The sequence below is a fragment of the Rhinopithecus bieti genome, unplaced genomic scaffold, assembly GCF_001698545.2.
Source record: "Rhinopithecus bieti isolate Rb0 unplaced genomic scaffold, ASM169854v2 scaffold_32047, whole genome shotgun sequence".
Lineage (NCBI taxonomy): Eukaryota > Metazoa > Chordata > Mammalia > Primates > Cercopithecidae > Rhinopithecus > Rhinopithecus bieti.
Genome location: NW_016814042.1, coordinates 474,668 through 492,874, shown reverse-complemented (window position 1 = coordinate 492,874; position 18,207 = coordinate 474,668). Strand labels below are relative to the sequence as shown.

The 18,207-nt window shown below is 55.6% G+C and overlaps 1 protein-coding gene across 1 annotated transcript in view; it reads left to right on the top strand.

Moving 5' to 3' along the window:
• Positions 1-18,207, top strand: part of ADGRA2 (adhesion G protein-coupled receptor A2) — a 46,350-nt gene that overhangs the window by 22,852 nt on the left and 5,291 nt on the right. Inside the window, 12 exon segments of the mRNA XM_017849355.1 lie at positions 8,535-8,606; positions 8,887-8,958; positions 9,113-9,184; positions 9,466-9,629; positions 10,323-10,536; positions 11,032-11,196; positions 12,627-12,825; positions 13,308-13,457; positions 13,587-13,748; positions 14,820-15,044; positions 15,197-15,413; positions 17,283-17,491. Coding sequence (XP_017704844.1) covers positions 8,535-8,606; positions 8,887-8,958; positions 9,113-9,184; positions 9,466-9,629; positions 10,323-10,536; positions 11,032-11,196; positions 12,627-12,825; positions 13,308-13,457; positions 13,587-13,748; positions 14,820-15,044; positions 15,197-15,413; positions 17,283-17,491 — 1,921 coding nt within the window.

The window sequence follows — 18,207 nt, the reverse complement described above, 5'->3', positions numbered from 1 at the left end:
TCTGTTAACTGAAACGGAAGGTCCAGGCTGTTGCAGAATGTGCCTGCATGGCTTCCTTGGCTGAGAGTCCCTTGGGCCTTTGCAAATGGGCTGTGTGTATGTGAGGGGGTCACCTTGTTAGACAGGAGCTGGGAGTAGATCTGTGTGGTGTCCATTTTGTAATGCAGGATCCTGAGGCCAGCGTGGGCAGGGTGGGCAAGGAAGGGGCCACAGAGCAGATGCCCAGTGGGAATGTGTCAGACATGATCGTATGGAGGACTTGGGTCCAGAGAGGTTGGGGGTAGGGGTGGAGATGGGAGGCACACACCTTTATCAGCCAGGTAGGACAGACAGGAAGACCTGAGCTGGGCGCAGTGGTTCACGCCTGTAATCCCAACACTTTGGGAGGCCAAGGTGGATGGATCATGAGGTCAGGAGATCGAGACACTCCTGGTTATCACTGTGAAACCCCATCTGTATTAAAAATACAAAAAATTAGCAGGGCGTGGTGGCGAGTGCCTGTAACTCCAGCTACTTGGGAGGCTGAGGCAGGAGATTCACTTGAATCTGGGAGTGGAGGTTGCAGTGAGCCCAAGATCATACCACTGCACTCCAGCCTGGGCGACAGAGTGAGACTCCATCTCCAAAAGAAAAAAAGACAGGAAACAGAGCCCTGCAGAAACACCTCCTGGGCTGCCCAGGGAGTGTACAGAAGCCCCGCCTTGCACCTCTGGGCCCTCTCTCTCTCCCACCACCCTCCAGCATGGCCGAGCCTGTTTCTTAAAGGAAAGAATTTTGGGGCAGAGAGGAGCTGATGAAAGAGCACTGGACTCCATTTGGTGTGAAAAGCAGCTTGGAGTGGAATCATCCCTCCTTCTTTTACCTTCCAGTGCCTCTCCCAGCCCCGGGTTACTCACCTGGAAAACGGGGCTATGAGGAGTTGTTACAGGAACAGAGGAGGAGTTCCTTACACAGAACACAGGGCAGCACAGGCTTCCAGTACATGGCAGGCAGTTCCCTTCCCCTCTGAAGAGTTCCCTGTTGCTAGATGTTACCCTGGCCGCCTGTCATTTGCATAGATTTGCCTAGAGTTCCCCGCCTTGAGCAGGCAATTGTGTAGCTGAAAAATATACATGCTCCAAGTACAGCTGGTGATTCATTCCCCGGGATCCTCCACCAAGCACATGCAATGGGGAGCAGGCCGCAGGAAGACTTTTCTGGGGGGGGCTCTGAGGGTGTCAGTCACAGTAAGATGCCTCTAGACCAGGGACCAAGCCGGCCCCAGGGCAGACAGCCCCAAGAGAGCCCAGGGAGTGAGACTGCATGCCTGCCAGCGTGTGGGTCGGTGTGGACACCGGCCCCCAGAGGCTTGTGCATGGCTAAAGGAAAGAGGCTGGGGAGGGGAGCCCGGTCAGCCCTGGGATGATTTGTCATTACTTAATGAGATTAATGAGCCCCAGGGGCTGGTATGCAGGGGTGCTGAGGCGCTCATTAGAAGCAGATGCTCATGGGAACGAACGAAGTGGGGGCCTGGGGGTGGAGTGCGGCTCGCCCCACGCCAGGTGGCTTCCATTAATCTATGGGCGGGGCCAAGGGTAAGGCTGCCGGGCTTTGTCCCTCCTCCCCTTCCCGTCCCCAACAACACCGGGGAGGAATGCTGCAGAGAAGCTGCCTGGACTCTGGCACCACTGAAGCCCAGGAGGGGAGGCTGATGGGTTCAGGGACAGCCCGCTTGTTGGCCATAGTAGTCCCCGTGCCTGGCATGGGGTACATGCTCAATAAATAACCTGTGGATTGGATCAGAGACGAGAGGGACCTGAAGGATGGGACTAGAACCTCTCCCTCCCCTAGACACTTCTATACCTGCAGGGTGTCCTGGCCCACTTCTCAGCCAGCCCCCACTTTCTAGTGAACCCTGGAAGTCTTGTAGGCCCAGGGAAGGCTGCTTTGTGGCCTCCAAACCTATAATTTGGTTTTCAAACCCACAAGCAGGGAGGTCTGTGGGGGCCAGAGGGAGTTGACTCTCTACCACCCCACCCTGCCTGTATGTGGGCGCACGCACACACACACACACAGACATGGTCATAAAAACTCACATGCTCTTTAATGGCTCTAGTGAGATATAATTTATGTGCCATAAAAGCTCACCCGTTTAAAAAAAAGTGTGCAATCCAGTGGTTTCTAGTATATTTTACAGAATTGTGTAATCACCATAATCTAATTTTAGAACATTTTCATCATCCACAAAAGAAACCTTGAATCATTAACAGTCACTGCCTATTCCTCCACCCGCTCTTCCCCAGGCCCAAGCAACCACTAATCTGCTTTCTGTCTATAGATCTCTAAATCTGCCTGTTCTGGACATTTTAGATAAATGAAATCATGCAATAGGTGATCTTTCATAACTCGATTCTTTCAGCATGGTACTTTCAGGGTTCACCCATGTTATAGCATGTATCAGTACTTCGTTCCTTTTAATGGCCAGATAATATTCCATTGTACGACTATACCACATTTTGTTTATCCCTTCATCTCTTGAGTATTTGGGTGGATACTACTTTTCTTTTTGAGATGGAGTCTCACTCTGTTGCCCAGTCTGGAGTGCAGCAGCACGATCTCGGCTTGCTGCAACCTCCTCCTCCCGAGTTCAAGCGATTCTCCTGCCTCAGACGCCTGAGTAGCTGGGATTACAGGCGCGCACCACCACACCCAGCTAATTTTTGTATTTTTTAGTAGAGATGGGGTTTCATCATGTTGGTCTCGAACTCCTGACCTCATGATCCACCCGCCTTGGCCTCCCAAAGTGCTGGGATTACAGGTGTGAGCCACCGCGCCCAGTCTTTTTTTTTTTTTTTGACAGACAGGGTCTCACTCTGGCGCCTAGGATAGAGTGCTAGAGTGCAGTGGCATGATCATGGCTAACTGCAGCCTTGACTTCCTGGGCTCAAGCAATTCTCCTGCTTCAGCCTCCTGAGTAGCTGGGACTACAGGCATGCACCACCATGCCTGGCCAATTGTTTTTGGTAGAGATAGGAGTCTCACTGTGTTGCTCAGGCTGGTCTCGAACTCCTGGTCTCAAGTGATCCTCCTGCCTTAGCCTCCCAAAGTGCTGGGATTACAGGCTTGAGCTACCACATGTGGCCAGTTTCTACTTTTTGCCACTATGCACAATGCTGCTGTGAGCATTCAGCTATGGGTTATTGTGTGGATGTATGTGTATTTCTCTTGGATATATACCTAGGAGTGGAATTTCTGGGTCATATGGTAACCCAAATGTGAAACTGTTTTCCAAAGTGTCTGCACCATTTTACATTCCCACCAATAATGTGCAAGGGTTCCAGTTTCTCCACATTGTCATCAACATTTGCTGGAGTCCCTCTTTTTTATTATAGCTGTCTTAGTAGGTGTAAAGTGGCTTTGATTTGCATTTCCCTTACTGCTGGTGATGCTGAGCATCTTTGCATGGGCTTATTGGCCATTTGTGTGTCTTCTTGGATAAAATGTCTATTCAGATCCTTTGCCCATTTTTTTCAACTGGGTTATTTGTCTTTTTGCTATTGAGTTGTACAAATCCTGTATGTATTCTAGATAGACATCCCTTATCGATCCGATTTGCAAATATTTTCTCTCATTCTGTCTTCTCTTTCACTTTCTTGATGGTATCCTTTAAGATGCAATTTATTTTTATTTTTATTTATTTATTTTTTTTGAGATGGAGTTTTGCTCTTGTTGCCCAGGCTGGAGTGCAATGGCATGATATTGGCTCACTGCAACCTCTGCCTCCTGGGTTCAAGTGATTCTCCTGCCTCAGCCTCCTGAGTAGCTGGGATTACAGGTGCACGCCACCACACCTGGCTAATTTTTGTATTTTTAGTAAAGACAGGGTTTCACCATGCTGGTCAGGCTGATCTCGAACTCCTGACCTCGTGATCTGCTCACCTTGGCCACCCAGAGTGCTGGGATTACATGCATGAGCCACCGTGCCCAGCCTGCACATTTTTTTCAACTGGATTATTTGTCTTTTTGCTAATGAGCTGTACAAATCCTGTATATATTCTAGATACACATCTCCTATCAGATCTGATTTGCAAATATTTTCTCATTCTGTGGTTCTCTTTCACTTTTTGATGGTATCCTTTAAGGTGCAATTTTTTTTTTTTTTTTTTTTTTTTTTTTGAGAGGAGTTTTGCTCTTGTTGCCCAGACTGGAGTGCAATGGTGTGATCTCGGCTCACTGTAACCTCCACCTCCCGGGTTCAAGTGATTCTCCTGCCTCAGCCTCCTGAGTAGCTGAGATTACAAGGCTCCCGCCACCATGCCAGGCTAATTTTTTTGTATTTTTAGTAAAGACAGGGTTTCAACATGTTAGCCAGGCTGGTCTCGAACTCCTGACCTTAGGTAATCCATCTGCCTCAGCCTCCCAAAGTACTGGGATTACAGGCATGAGCCACCGCACCTGGCCAAAGGTGTAAAATGTTTAAGTTGTTATTAAGCCCAACTTAACAATCTTTGCTTTGTTTCCTATTTCACCCCGTTTTGCTTTTTCTGAACTTTTATTCATCTGTTATTCCCTCCTCCTTTCATTGCTTCTGCTGACAAACTCACTCTTACACACTCAGCTCCCAAAGCCTCTGTTTTCCCAACAAGGGCATGGGGCATGATTTGCTCTCAGGAATCCTCCCTCCACATCAGCCTTAGGGGAATCCTCCTTCTGCATATTGACAGAGATACAGGGAGGGGGTGGCCTGGAGTCAAGGGGCAGTGGGTAGCAGGGAGGGGAAGTGCCATCAACACCCTGCGTCTTTCCCAGATTCCAAGAACAGAGCTCTGTGGAAGCAGATCTGTGCATGCTTTCACAAGCTACTGTAGCTTCACCTGAGAAACGGAGGGATCAGATCAGACCATCCAGCAAATGACTTCTATCATTTTTTTTTAAGAGTCTCACTCTGTCGTCCAGGCTGGAGTGCAGCAGTGGCGAGATCTCAGCTCACTGCAATCTCCACCTCCCAGGTTCAGACAATTCTCCTGCCTCAGCCTCCTGTGTAGCTGGAATTACAGGTGCCCACCACCACACCCGGCTAATTTTTATTTTTTATTTTTTTATTTTTAGTAGAGACAGGGTTTCACCATGTTGGCCAGGCTGGTCTCGAACTCCTGACCTCAGGTGATCTGCCCACCTCGGCCTCCCAAAGTGCTGGGATTATAGGCGTGAGCCACCACGCCCAGCCGGGGCTTCTTAACCTGGGCTCTGCGCCCCTCTGGAAATTGTATGCACAGTGATGGGTATAGTGAGTTTTTCTTGGGCAGAAGTTCATGGCCTTCACAGATCTTCAAAAGGATGTGCTAAGCAAGAAAGGCTCAAAACAGCCAATCTATAGGAGACTTGCAGGTCCCAAAAATGTCCAAGTCTTGTGGTAGCATTTCTCCCGCCCCGAGGGAGGACACAGCTTCTTACCCAGAGGAACCAGGCAGCATCGGCTTCCCATGGGTCCTTCAGACTCTCAGAGCTCAGCCCAGGGAGCTGAGACAGGCCAGCTCCCAAGGGCACTCCTGGGGCCTGCTTTGGTCACCCCGAGGCTCCTCCCCAGGCGGGCTCGAGGCAAGGGAGAAGGCATGCCCACCCTCCGTGGAGGTGGAGGTGCCCTCTCCAAGGCCCCAGCATGGCTGGGCTGCAGGAAATCGAGGGCAGGAAGAGGGGCTGGGGCCTGGGCGCCGCCTTGCTCCCATCTGCAGAGCATCAGTGGGGCAGGCGGGTGGGGGCTTTCAAGGGGGGCCAAGGAGGAAATGAGAATAAACACAAGTGAGCGGGGAGGGAAGGGGGGCTGCGCCTAAGCCCCTTGGCAGCCCATGAAGGGAAGTGACACAATGAGGAATGTGTTTCCCTCTGCCCGTCCCCCACGTGGGGGTGGGGGGCTGAGCCCTGAGAATGGCCAGACCCCAACAGGGGCCAGAGGGCACATGCTGGGACAGCCCCGGAGTGGGGCCGTGGGGCCGGCGGTGAGGATGGGGTCTGGCGGCAAACGGTGGGGGCTGGGCCGGAGGGGCACCCCTGGCAGCCGGGATACTTAGCCTGTATCCCTCTCCCTCGGCCAGGGGCCTAGGGTCAGTGTCCTGGCACAGTCCCTGCATGCGCCTCATTGGGGGTCACCTCCCAGCACACCCCAGTGTGGAAGCCATCCCTCCTCTAGGGAACTGGCCCCTTCTGGTGGCCCCTTCCCTTCCTTCTCCAGGGACTTGGGGTCATGGAGGCCGTCTGAGTCCTTCGAGTCCTTCCTATGGGAAGGAGCTGAGAGTGAGGGCTCCCCTGGCCGTGGGAAGGGCTGTGCACAGTGTTTCTGTCCCTCAGTGCACAAACAGGCCCCCTGGTGGGACAGTATCTCCCCGTCCAGAACACCCATTTCCTCTCCTCCCAGCGGGTAGCCGGCTTGGTTAACCCCCTCCTGCCCGGTAATCCAAAGACATCGATGAGGCTGTGGTGGGCAGCGCCAAGAGCCTCCTCAGCCCCCTCCCCTGAACCCTCCTCCATTCTGGGCTGAGAGGGTGGCAGGGCCAAAGAGCCCTCTGCCCCAACCTGACCCCACCCCCTCCTCCATCTGGGCTGAAGGGTGGCAGGGCCTGGGAAAGCAGGTGGGCCCCAGACATCTCTGTGGATCTCCTGTCTTCCCGCCACAGACCTTCAGACAGGAGTCCCTCACCCTTGCCTGCTCCAGGGGTCCACCCAGCCTTGCCTGCTCCAGGGGTCCACCCAGCCTTGCCTGCTGCCTCACAATCTCCTGCCACTGGGTGGGAGCCAAGAGGCCACTGCCTCCATCTCAGACCCAGGACAGGGAGGCCGGCTGGGCTGTGAGCCTCGTGAGCTCTATGGGGCCTGAAGCCCATCCTGGTTTAGCTCAGGAAAGAGCCGGCTGGCCTTTGAGTAGGTGGGCAACTGGCCCCGCCCACCCTGCCTTCTAGGCACCTGTCCCTGGCTGTGCAGGGTGAGGGAGAAGGCCACTGAGAAGGCACCCACCTTGGTCTTCTGTGGTCCTGCCTGCCCCAAGAGCCCAGGGGGCTGCCCTGGCAGGTTTGGGGTTAGGGCAGGCAGGTCCCCTGTGGGTGGGTACTGTCTCCTCAGCACTGTCCCTGCAGCCCCAGGGGCAGGTGACAAAGGGGGCAGAGAGTTGTGCCATGGCCGTCATTGAGTTTGAGCCACAGACTCAGGGCTGGAAGCCTGTGGACTCACCTGCAGCTCACTCCTCCAGGCCAGGCTTGGCCCCTGGGATCCTTGGGGGGTCAGAGCCCCCTTCTATCCTGTCTCTCAGCACTGTGGGCTCCTGCGGAGACCCATGGAGAAGACAGGACTGAGGACCTTGAACAAGCTGTCACCTCACTGGCTTCCTCATCTGAAGGAGGAGGCTGGACAGGACTTACACCCCTGCCCTGGAGAGGAGCCAGGCAGAGTCCACCTGGGCCTCAGCCGGCCGCTTCACCTGTTTCCTCGCCTGTCAGACAGACACGGGCACAGGGATAAAATAACCATAAAAAATACCCCCCTTGGCCGAGCGTGGTGGCTCACATCTGTAACCCCAGCACTTTGGGAGGCCGAGGCGGGAGGATCACTTGAGCCCAGGAGTTCAAGACCAGCCTGAGTAACATAGTGGAACCGTGTCTCTACAAAAAAAAAATTTTTTTTAATTAGCAGGGTGTGGTGGTGCACACCTGTGGTGCCAGTTGCTTGGGAGGCAGAGGTTGGAAGATGGCGTGGGCCCAGGAATTTGAGGATACAAATGGCCCATGATCACACCACTGCACTCCAGCCTGGGTGACAGAGAGACCCTGCCTCAAAATCAAAACAAAACAAAAAAACTACCCTCCCATGCACCCCCTCCCCTGCCCACAAAGGCCAGGCTCAAGAAGCTTCTACCTTTGTATAGCAATTTACAAAGGACTATGACACCTATTTTCAAATGCTTCCCAGGGCAACCCCGGTGACCTGCAGGGCAGCCCGGAGGTGGGACAGGGTGGGAAAGGAGGCCTCCTAACTCCCAATCCAGGGCGTTCTCCATGTCATCCGAGGCCCTTCTGATCCCATCTCTTGGCTTCTTCATCCTCTCTCGGTTCTGACCAGCCTCCCAAGTAGCTGGGACTGCAGGTGTCGCCTAGGCTGGAGTGCAGTGGTGCAATCCTGGCTCCCTGCAGCCTCTGCCTCCCAGATTCAAGCAATTCTCCTGCCTCAGCCTTCCGAGTAGCTGGGACTACAGGTGCACTGGGACTACAGGTGTGCACTGCCACGCCCGGCTCATTTATTTTTTCTTTTCTTTCTTTTTTTTTTTTTTGTATTTTTAGTAGAGACAAGGTTTCACCATGTTGGCCAGGATGGCCTTGATCGGGAGTGGTTCTTTAATCCCACCTCCCACCCAGTGCTGAGGAAAGCAGAGGTTTAGCAGGAAGTCAAGTCCCTGAGAAACCCAGCAGCAGCACCGCGGTGGCAGTGAGGACCCCTCCCGGGGAGGGGAGCAGGGCGGCCCCAGCAGGGAGAGGTGTGAGGGCTCTGCGCTTGCCTGCTTGCCTCCGCAGGGACCTGAGGAACAACATCATCAGCACAGTGCAGCCCGGTGCCTTCCTGGGCCTGGGGGAACTGAAGCGCTTGTGAGTGGCATGCCCCTCCCGAGGGAGAAAGTCACCCCTCCTGCTCCATGCCCACCCGCTTCCTCTCACCCACCCACACCTGCCCCTCATTTCCACTCAGGTGCCTTGGCTGGGGGCCAAGGAGCCGCCATTTCCAGTCCAGCTGCGGCCCTGGCCCCAACCTCATCTCTTTTCTCATCCCGCCCCCCTCACAAGCCCTGGCCCCACCCATGTGTCCCTCACAAGTGGACCCGCATGCTGCCGCGTGGCCGACTCGCTGAGGTTGCCTGTGTCTCTCTAGAGATCTCTCCAACAACCGGATTGGCTGTCTCACCTCCGAGACCTTCCGGGGCCTCCCCAGGCTTCTCCGACTGTAAGTGATGGGATGAGAAGTGGGGAGGGAGGAGAAGGAGGAAGCACATAGGAAGCAAAAGGTGGCCTCCAACCCTTCCACATCGCACCTGCTCCCCTCTGCCAGCCCATGGAGACCCTAAGACCCCATCTTAGTTGTCCCCTGTCTCCTGCAGAAACATATCTGGAAACATCTTCTCCAGTCTGCAACCTGGGGTCTTTGATGAGCTGCCAGCCCTTAAGGTTGTGTGAGTATCTCTTCCTAACGCAAGGACCCAGACCCCTGTCCCTTCCTCTGCCCAGGAGGGATGTATAAGCATCGTGACCACTGTGACTGGCCTCACGAGTGGGCACAGCAGACAGTGCCTGAAATGCCCCCATGATCACCTTCCTGCGATGGCCCAGGGCAGAGACGGCGCACATAGACCCAAGATTACCCCTCCAGCCTCGTCCCTCCCTGGGGCCCCAGGCCACTCATGAGCCCACGCCCCCTCTGCTCTGCTCTGTGACCCCTCTGCCTACCCTGCAGGGACTTGGGCACCGAGTTCCTGACCTGCGACTGCCGCCTGCGCTGGCTGCTGCCCTGGGCCCAGAATCGCTCCCTGCAGCTGTCGGAGCGCACACTCTGTGCTTACCCCAGTGCCCTGCATGCCCAGGCCCTGGGCAGCCTCCAGGAGGCCCAGCTCTGCTGCGGTGAGCAAGTTCCCCCTGACTACACAGCTACCAGGGACCCTGCCTCTCCACCAACCCAGGGCCCAGACACGAGCCTCCCCTCAGACCCACAGATTTTTACCTTTGTATTGCAGTTTGCAAAAGACCACAACACTGAGTCCTGCTCTTGCATTTAGGGACACCTTATTTTTATGTATAAATCACCATCTGAGATGTGCTGCCCAGCACAAAAAGGCTTTTCTGTGCTCTCTTTCATTACTGGTTTGCAACCGCTCTCGCACAAAAAGAATCACATTTACTATCCCAGTGACCCTCCCTGTGAGGCGGGGCTGGTGTTATTCTCCCCACTCCGCCTATGACTGTGTGCTGGGCGTGTTCTCCAGGGCATCCCCTTTCCCTCAGTGTCTCAGGGTCAGTCTTCCATCAGCTTTTCTAAGCCCCCTTGGGGCTGCTTGTTCATGTTTTCATCTGGCCCCACCTCTTGGGGTAACATGTGTACTGAGAAAGGAGCATTCTATGTCCAAAAACTGCCTTTCCTTCCCCTTTACCCTTATCCCTGGAGACTTTCTCTTGACCCCTTTTCCTTCCCAGCTGGAGCAGGCTACAGGCTGAAGGCCCCGCCCCGTCCCACCCCATCCTGCTGGACTCTCGCTCACACATGCAGTCTCACACGCGTGTGCACTCGGGCCTCACGCCTGGTGTCTCCTCCCACAGAGGGGGCCCTGGAGCTGCACACACACCATCTCATCCCATCCCTACGCCAAGTGGTGTTCCAGGGGGATCGGCTGCCCTTCCAGTGCTCTGCCAGCTACCTGGGCAATGACACCCGCATCCGCTGGTACCACAACCGAGCCCCTGTGGAGGGTGACGAGCAGGCGGGCATCCTCCTGGCCGAGAGCCTCATCCACGACTGCACTTTCATCACCAGGTAGGAGCCGCTCTGCCCCTCCTCAGGCCTCAGCATGGGGATGGGGGTGCCTACTGTACCCCACAAAACAGCTGCGCCCAGATGTGTTCCTGGGAGAATGTGCATGTATATTTATGGAAAGCTTGGACTCAGTTATCAATGGTCTGGATAGAGGCTAGAAATAAATATCTGATAGAACAAAATGATGATACTTGACATCTCTTTAGTGCTCTTACACTGTATAGAGTGGCTCCCATCTGTGGCACCAGATTTAATCTCTACTGTAGAGATTAAATCTGTGAGAGATATTATCGGCTCCATGATAAGGAGGGGGAAATCGAAGCTCAAAAAAACAGTATCATAAAGCCAATCAGAATAAAAGGAGTGCATACTTGCATCCCTTGTTTCATCAAAGAAAAAAGGACCTGCAGCTAGTGTCGTAGGGTGGTGCTGAGGGAGGGCAACGTGGCTGGGCCCAAGGATGACTCATGAGCCAGCTCCGCCTGCCATCCGTAGTGAGCTGACACTGTCTCACATCGGCGTGTGGGCCTCAGGCGAGTGGGAGTGCACCGTGTCCACGGCCCAGGGCAACGCCAGCAAGAAGGTGGAGATCGTGGTGCTGGAGACCTCTGCCTCCTACTGCCCGGCCGAGCGTGTCGCCAACAACCGCGGGGACTTCAGGTTTGGCCTGCTCCGCCCTGTAGAGGGCTGCCCAGCCCCCAACCCCACCCTTGCACCTGACATCACAGGTGGCCAGAGTTTCCCCATCCGCTGTCTCCATTGGGTCCTAAAGATGGAGAAAACACTTCCTTTTGTCATTCAGCCTGAAGCCTTGCTATCGAATAGATAGACTTTATGTATAAACTTACATCTGAGGTGGGGGCGCAGTGGCTCATGCCTGCAATCCCAGCACTTTGGGAGGCCAAGGCAGGCGGATCACCTGAGGTCAGGAGACCAGCCTGACCAACATGGCAAAACCCCGTCTCTACTACTTTTTAGTAAAGTACAAAAATTAGCCAGGCATGGTGGTGGGCGCCTGTAATCCCAACTACTTAGGAGCCTAAGGCAGGAGAATCCCTTGAACCTGGGAGGCAGAGGTTGCAGTGAGCCGAGATTGCACCATTGCACTCCAGCCTGGGCAACAAGAGCAAGACTCAATCTCAAAAACAAACAAACAAAATTACCATCTGAGATGTGCTGCATAAAAAGACTTTTTTTTTTTTTTGAGACAGAGTCTCACACTGAAGTGCAATGGCATGATCTTGCTGCCTCAGCCTCGCCGGTAGCTGGGGTTTCAGGCCTGTGTCACCACGCCCAGCTAATTTTTGTATTTTCAGTGCAGATGGGGTTTCACCATATTGGCCAGGCTGGTCTCGAACTCCTGGCCTCAAGTGATCCACCTGCCTCGGCCTCCCGAAATTCTGGGATTACAGGTTTGAGCCACTGTGATTTTTTTTAGACAGGGTCTTGCTCTTTCATCCAGGCTCCGGTGCAGTGGCACAATCGTACCTCACTGCAGTCTCGAATTCCTGGGCTCAAGCGATCCTCCCACCTCCGCCTCCTGAGGAGCTGGGACTACAGGCGCAGCCACTATGCCTAGCTTATTGTGTTACTTTCTGTAGAGACAGGGTCTCACTTTGTTGCCCAGGCTGGTCTCAAATCCCTGGGCTCAAGCACTGTGCCTGGCCACAAAAAGGCTTTTATTTGCTTCCTTACATTCATAGTTTGCAAAAGCTCGTCCACAAAGAGTATCACCTTTTAAGATCCCAGTGACCCTCTCTGTTATGCAGGGAAGCTATTATTCTCCCCACTGTACAGCTGAGAACACTGACTCCGAGAAAGGATAAATGCCTTGCCTTAAGCCATTGCAAATAAGTAGCAGAACTTGAATTTAAACTCAGAACTCTAAAGTCCAGCCCCCTATCACCTGAGACAGCCCAGTCAGAACAAAGAGAGTGGAACTTGGGAACCCCTGGAAGGCTGATCTGAGCCCCACTCCTGGATCCCTCCCCAGGGCCCCCAGGAGTCCGGCCTCACAGTTCTAAAGACAGGAGAAGGGCTGTTGTTCTGAGAAGCCTGGTTCATTGGCAACTTCCTGCCTCTGCCCCCAGGTGGCCCCGAACTCTGGCTGGCATCACAGCCTACCAGTCCTGCCTGCAGTATCCCTTCACTTCAGTGCCCCTGGGCGGAGGCACCCCGGGCACCCGAGCCTCCCGCCGGTGTGACCGTGCCGGCCGCTGGGAGCCTGGGGACTACTCCCACTGTCTCTACACCAACGACATCACCAGGGTGCTGTACACCTTCGTGCTGGTGAGGAGGGGCTGGGGCACCCCACCAGCTCTGCTTCGGGGGCACAGGGAAGGGAGAAGCCAACCTAATGGGCAAGGGGAGCCTGGTCTCTGGGCCGCTGGGCTGTGCCTCTCGTCCCTGCCTGTGCAGAGCCAGGAGCCGGCTCCTCTCCTCTAGCCACCCTCTGCCGAGGGATTCAGACACAGAGGCCACAGTGGGGAAGGGCACCAGTCCTCTGTCCCCATCCGGACACCTCACGCCCCTTTACTCACTAACACCAAAAGCAGAGTCCCACTGTCCTTACACCAGGGGTGCTGGCAGTGGTGGCCTTGGGCTGTGATGGTCTCAGCCTCTTCTGCCTTCCTAGCTTGATGAGACCCCGCAGGTAGGCTGGACTCCTGTCCCCAGGCACTGAGCACTGGTACAGAGCAGAGGGTCCCCAGGGGCAGTTCAGGGGCAGAAGGAAAAGGCGGGATGATCCTCTGTCTTCCCCCAATCTCCAGATGCCCATCAATGCTTCCAATGCGCTGACCCTGGCTCACCAGCTGCGCGTGTACACAGCCGAGGCTGCCAGCTTTTCAGACATGATGGATGTAGTCTATGTGGCTCAGATGATCCAGAAATTTTTGGGTTATGTCGACCAGATCAAAGAGGTGAGACTCAGCTGGACCTCGGGAGCTCGCAAAACGCCCCCATCCCTCATTTGCTCAAGCCTATCTCTCACTCCAGCCCCTGGGTCCCAAGCCCTGCCCCTGCCCTCAGCGACTCCCCTGTCCCCCCAGCTGGTAGAGGTGATGGTGGACATGGCCAGCAACCTGATGCTGGTGGATGAGCACCTGCTGTGGCTGGCCCAGCGCGAGGACAAGGCCTGCAGCCGCATCGTGGGCGCCCTGGAGCGCATCGGGGGTGCTGCCCTCAGCCCCCATGCCCAGCACATCTCGGTGGTAATGGGGGTCAGCGTTGGGGGTGACCCTGGCATACAGAGGAGGGAGGCGCTCCCTCTCAGGCATGCACCTGCTGTGCCCCAGCTAGCAAGAGCAGCAGACGTGACAAAGTTCTGAGCTGCGGGGTTCACTTCCAAGTTGTCAGGGGCAGTGCTTAGGAGAGGTGGCCGGTGACCCTGGAGAAGTGATGCCAGACTCCGTGGTGGGGAACTGAGCCAAAGGGCCAGCCTGACGGGAATAAGCAGGAGGAAGGGTGAAAGGATTAGAAGGGATGGGAGCAGGGCTTGGTGGCAGGGCAGACAGCACTCGGGATTGAGTGAAGAGTAATGGAAGTTCCCTGAGAGAAGGCGAGGGCTCCAATTCGATAACCACAGTAGAGCATCCTGTATGTGCAAGATATTGTGCTAGGCCCTTGGGGCAATGCAAAGGGGCGAGACATGGAGCCTGCTGTACAGCTGAGTCGGGCAACAGAACTGGCATAGTTAAGAGGTGAGCAAGAGGCTGGGTGCAGGGGCTCCACCTGTAATCCCAGCACTTTGGGAGGCCGAGGCAGGAGGATCTCCCGAGGCCAGGAGTTGGAGACCAGCCTGGGCAACAAAGAGAGACCTGGTCTCTATAAAAAATATAAAAATTACCCAGGAGTATTGGCATGCGCCTGTGGTCCCAGCTACTCCGGGGGCCAAGGTGGGAGGATCACTTAAGGCCTGGAGTTTGAGACTAGCCTGGGCAACATGTGAAACCACATCTCTAAAAAAAAAAAAGTTTTTAATTAGATGGGCATGGTAGCATGCCTGTAGTCCCAGATACTCAGGAGGCTGAGGTGGCAGGATCACTTCAGCCCAGTATTTGTAGGCTGCAGTGAGCTATGGTTGTGACACTGCACTCCAGCCTGGGTGACACAGTAAGAACCTGTTCCTCTTTAAAAAATAAAAAAAGAGAGAGATGGCTTTGAAAAGACTGAGGATTGAAGGGGAGGACTACAGCCTGAGCAGGTCCATTGAGAGGGAATGTGCAGTCCCAAGCAGAAGGCCACCATCTCAAATGGTGGGATGACAAGGTCCCTGTCCCCAGAATGCGAGGAACGTGGCATTGGAGGCCTACCTCATCAAGCCGCACAGCTACGTGGGCCTGACCTGCACAGCCTTCCAGAGGAGGGAGGGAGGGGTGCCGGGCGCACAGCCAGGAAGCCCTGGCCAGAACCCCCGACCTGAGCCCGAGCCCCCAGCTGACCAGCAGCTCCGCTTCCGCTGCACCACCGGGAGGCCCAATGTTTCTCTGTCATCCTTCCACATCAAGGTGGGCGCTGGGGGAGGGAGGGGGCTGGGAGACGGGAGGCACCCAGATGCAGGTACCTGGTGGGGGCAGTGAGAGGAGTGGGAGGAGGGGCTGCAAGACATCAGTGCTCTAGGGGGTCCTGGTGTCTCTGAGGAGCTCCTATGTCCCCCCAGAACAGCGTGGCCCTGGCCTCCATCCAGCTGCCCCCGAGTCTGTTCTCATCCCTTCCGGCTGCCCTGGCTCCCCCGGTGCCTCCAGACTGCACCCTACAACTGCTCATCTTCCGAAATGGCCGCCTGTTCCGCAGCCACAGCAACGCCTCCCGCCCTGGAGCTGCTGGGCCTGGCAAGAGGCGTGGCGTGGCCACCCCCGTCATCTTCGCAGGAACCAGTAAGGGACTGAACTCCCCGCCCTGCCCAGGTTGCCTCTCGTGTGTCTGCCCTGTACCCCTTCATCCTGCCCTTCCCTGGCCTACAGCCCCCCAGTGCCCTAGTGGAACTGAGACAGGATGTTGCGTCCCTCACCTTTTCCCAACAGGGCAGAGGGCAGAGATACCCCATAAAGAAAGGGTTTGGAGGAGAAAAGTTCAGGAAGACATTGCCTTCTATATCCCAGATTTGTTCAATTTCAAGAGGGCTACGAGCACAGCCCCCTCCAACACACACACACACACACACACACACACACACACACACACCCCACGGGCCCAATGCAGACAAGTAATGCTGAATGGGCGCCTGCTAGAAACAGTGCTGTCGTTGGTGCTGGAAGGAATAAAAACATCCAGGCCATGGTCCCTGCTCCCAGAAGCCACCTAAGCAGTAGAGGGTGAAGTAACCTCCCAGGGCAGCCATAGGAGAGGTTCCAGGCAGCTGCTGCACAGGTAGCCCAGGTGAGCAGCATTCTGAAAAGGCAACATGGCTCCAGCTGTTGTGGCGGAGGTGGGACTGACACAGATGGGCCTTGAGGGATGATCAGGAGTTCCAGAGACACCAAGGAAGGGTGGAGACCAGGGCAGAGGAATAACAACATGAGCAGACACTGAGTGTCTGACTCACCACCCAGCTGGGGGCCTGGCACCCAGAAAGCAGATGGATCACCTGCAGTCCCCCACTTATCGTTCCATCTTTCCCCGGGACCAGCGACCCCCACACCTGCCTTCTTTCTGTCAGTGATTCCACTGTTGCTCTCACCATCCACGCTGACACCAGCCCATCTCTGGCCCCCGCACCTCCACCTTCAGTCCATCCCTCATGCCGTCACCAGATTCACCTTCCGCAAACTGCACTTTGCGCATCAGAGAGCCCCTTCAAAGTCCTGGGCCATTTCCCATCATCAGGACGTCTACCTCCCTCCATGAGCCCTCTAGGGTCCTAGTGATGCGGCTGTACCCCCTTTGCCCACCCAGAAGGCGCTGCCACCCCATCCTGGGTTCCGACCTGTTCCTAGTGCAGACTCTTGCTGTCAGGTCATGCGTCCTCACTGAGTATCTGGTATGTGCCAGACTGTGCCTGAGCTTGACACACCTGTGCACAGACAGTTATGGCTGTGTCCTTGAGGAACACACCCTTCAGCAGAGAGGACAGGCAGTGGACAAGTCATTGTAAGTGCAGCTCATTGTAAGTGAGCTGCTGCACAAAGTGTTTTGGAGGGCACAGGATGAGGGACTGCCCAACCTAGCTGGAGGCCAGGGAGGCCTTTCCCGAAAACCACTAAGACTTAAAGGACAAGTACGGTGGCCTGAGAAAGGTGAAAGCCCTGTGTCCGCAGCCACGTGGGCTGTGGGAGTATGTGGGGAGAGGTGGGTAGGTGAGGGGTCTGTGGACTCCAGGGCCTGCTCCGGGAGCCCCTCTCCCACTGGGAATGCCTCCTCCTAGTCCTCCCTCCATCCCGCCCGCGTCCCTCCTCCCTGTACCTGGCTTGTGTTCCCTCCATCTGCACTTCTGTGTTCTTGTCCCCGAGCCCCCAAACCTGAGTCCTCACCATGAAGCATGACATCACTGCTCATCCAGCACTCAGGGCGGGCCACCACTCGGGGCTCACATTTTCCATCATCATTTGCACTCCTCCCCCTCCAGGGTCCCCCGTTAGACTGAGGCAGTCCGTGGCATCTCACCGCATGCCCCCAGCCCAGCACTGTGCTCTGCCTGGCAGGTGCCTAGTACACACCCTGCCACCGCTGCTGCTGCTGAGTCCCAGCTTAGCCCACCTCCCTGACACCCTGTGTGTGTCTGTGTGAACGTCCCTCTCCCCCTGTAGGTGGCTGTGGCGTGGGAAACCTGACAGAGCCAGTGGCCGTTTCGCTGCGGCACTGGGCTGAGGGAGCCGAACCTGTGGCCGCTTGGTGGAGCCAGGAGGGGCCCGGGGGGGCCGGGGGCTGGACCTCAGAGGGCTGTCAGCTCCGCTCCAGCCAGCCCAACGTCAGTGCCCTGCACTGCCAGCACTTGGGCAACGTGGCCGTGCTCATGGTTGGTGTGCGGTGGGGTGAGAGGTGGAGGGGTGCAGGGACACGCATTGGGTGGAAAATAGGGGTGGGGGTACTCTGACCACCTGGGACCATGGAGAAATACAGAAAGGACAGCACTCCTATTGGGCCCCATGACTGGCGGGATGTGGGGAAATGGCCCTTTGGCCTCTCCCACCTCTCCATCTTTCAGGAGACAGGCAGGGAGGTCCGGCCTCCATGCCTATAACCAGATAGATGGATCTGATGGATCAGGAACTCCCTAGCCTGGCCTTCACATCCTGCACTTTCTGAGACTAGATTTTTTTTTTTTTTTTGAGACAGAGTCTGGCTTTGTCGCCAGGCTGGAGTGCAGTGGCATGATCTCAGCTCACTGCAACCTCCGCCTCCTAGGTCCAAGTGATTCTCCTGAGTCAGCCTCCCAAGTAGCTGGGATTACAGGCATGTGCCACCATGCCCGGCTAATTTTTTATATTTTTAGTAGAGACAGGGTTTCACCATGTTGGCCAGGCTGGTCTCAAACTCCTGACCTCAAATGATCCGCCCGCCTCAGCCTCCCAAAGTGCTGGGATTATAGGCATGAGTCACCGTGCCCAGCCCAGACCAGATTCTTACAAAGTAGAAAAAAATAATCTGGGAACCCTTCTCCTTCCTGGTCACCCCCTCCTTTGTGGCACGTGGTACCGCCACTCTCCAGTCCTGCAGGCCTGCTGCTGGTCA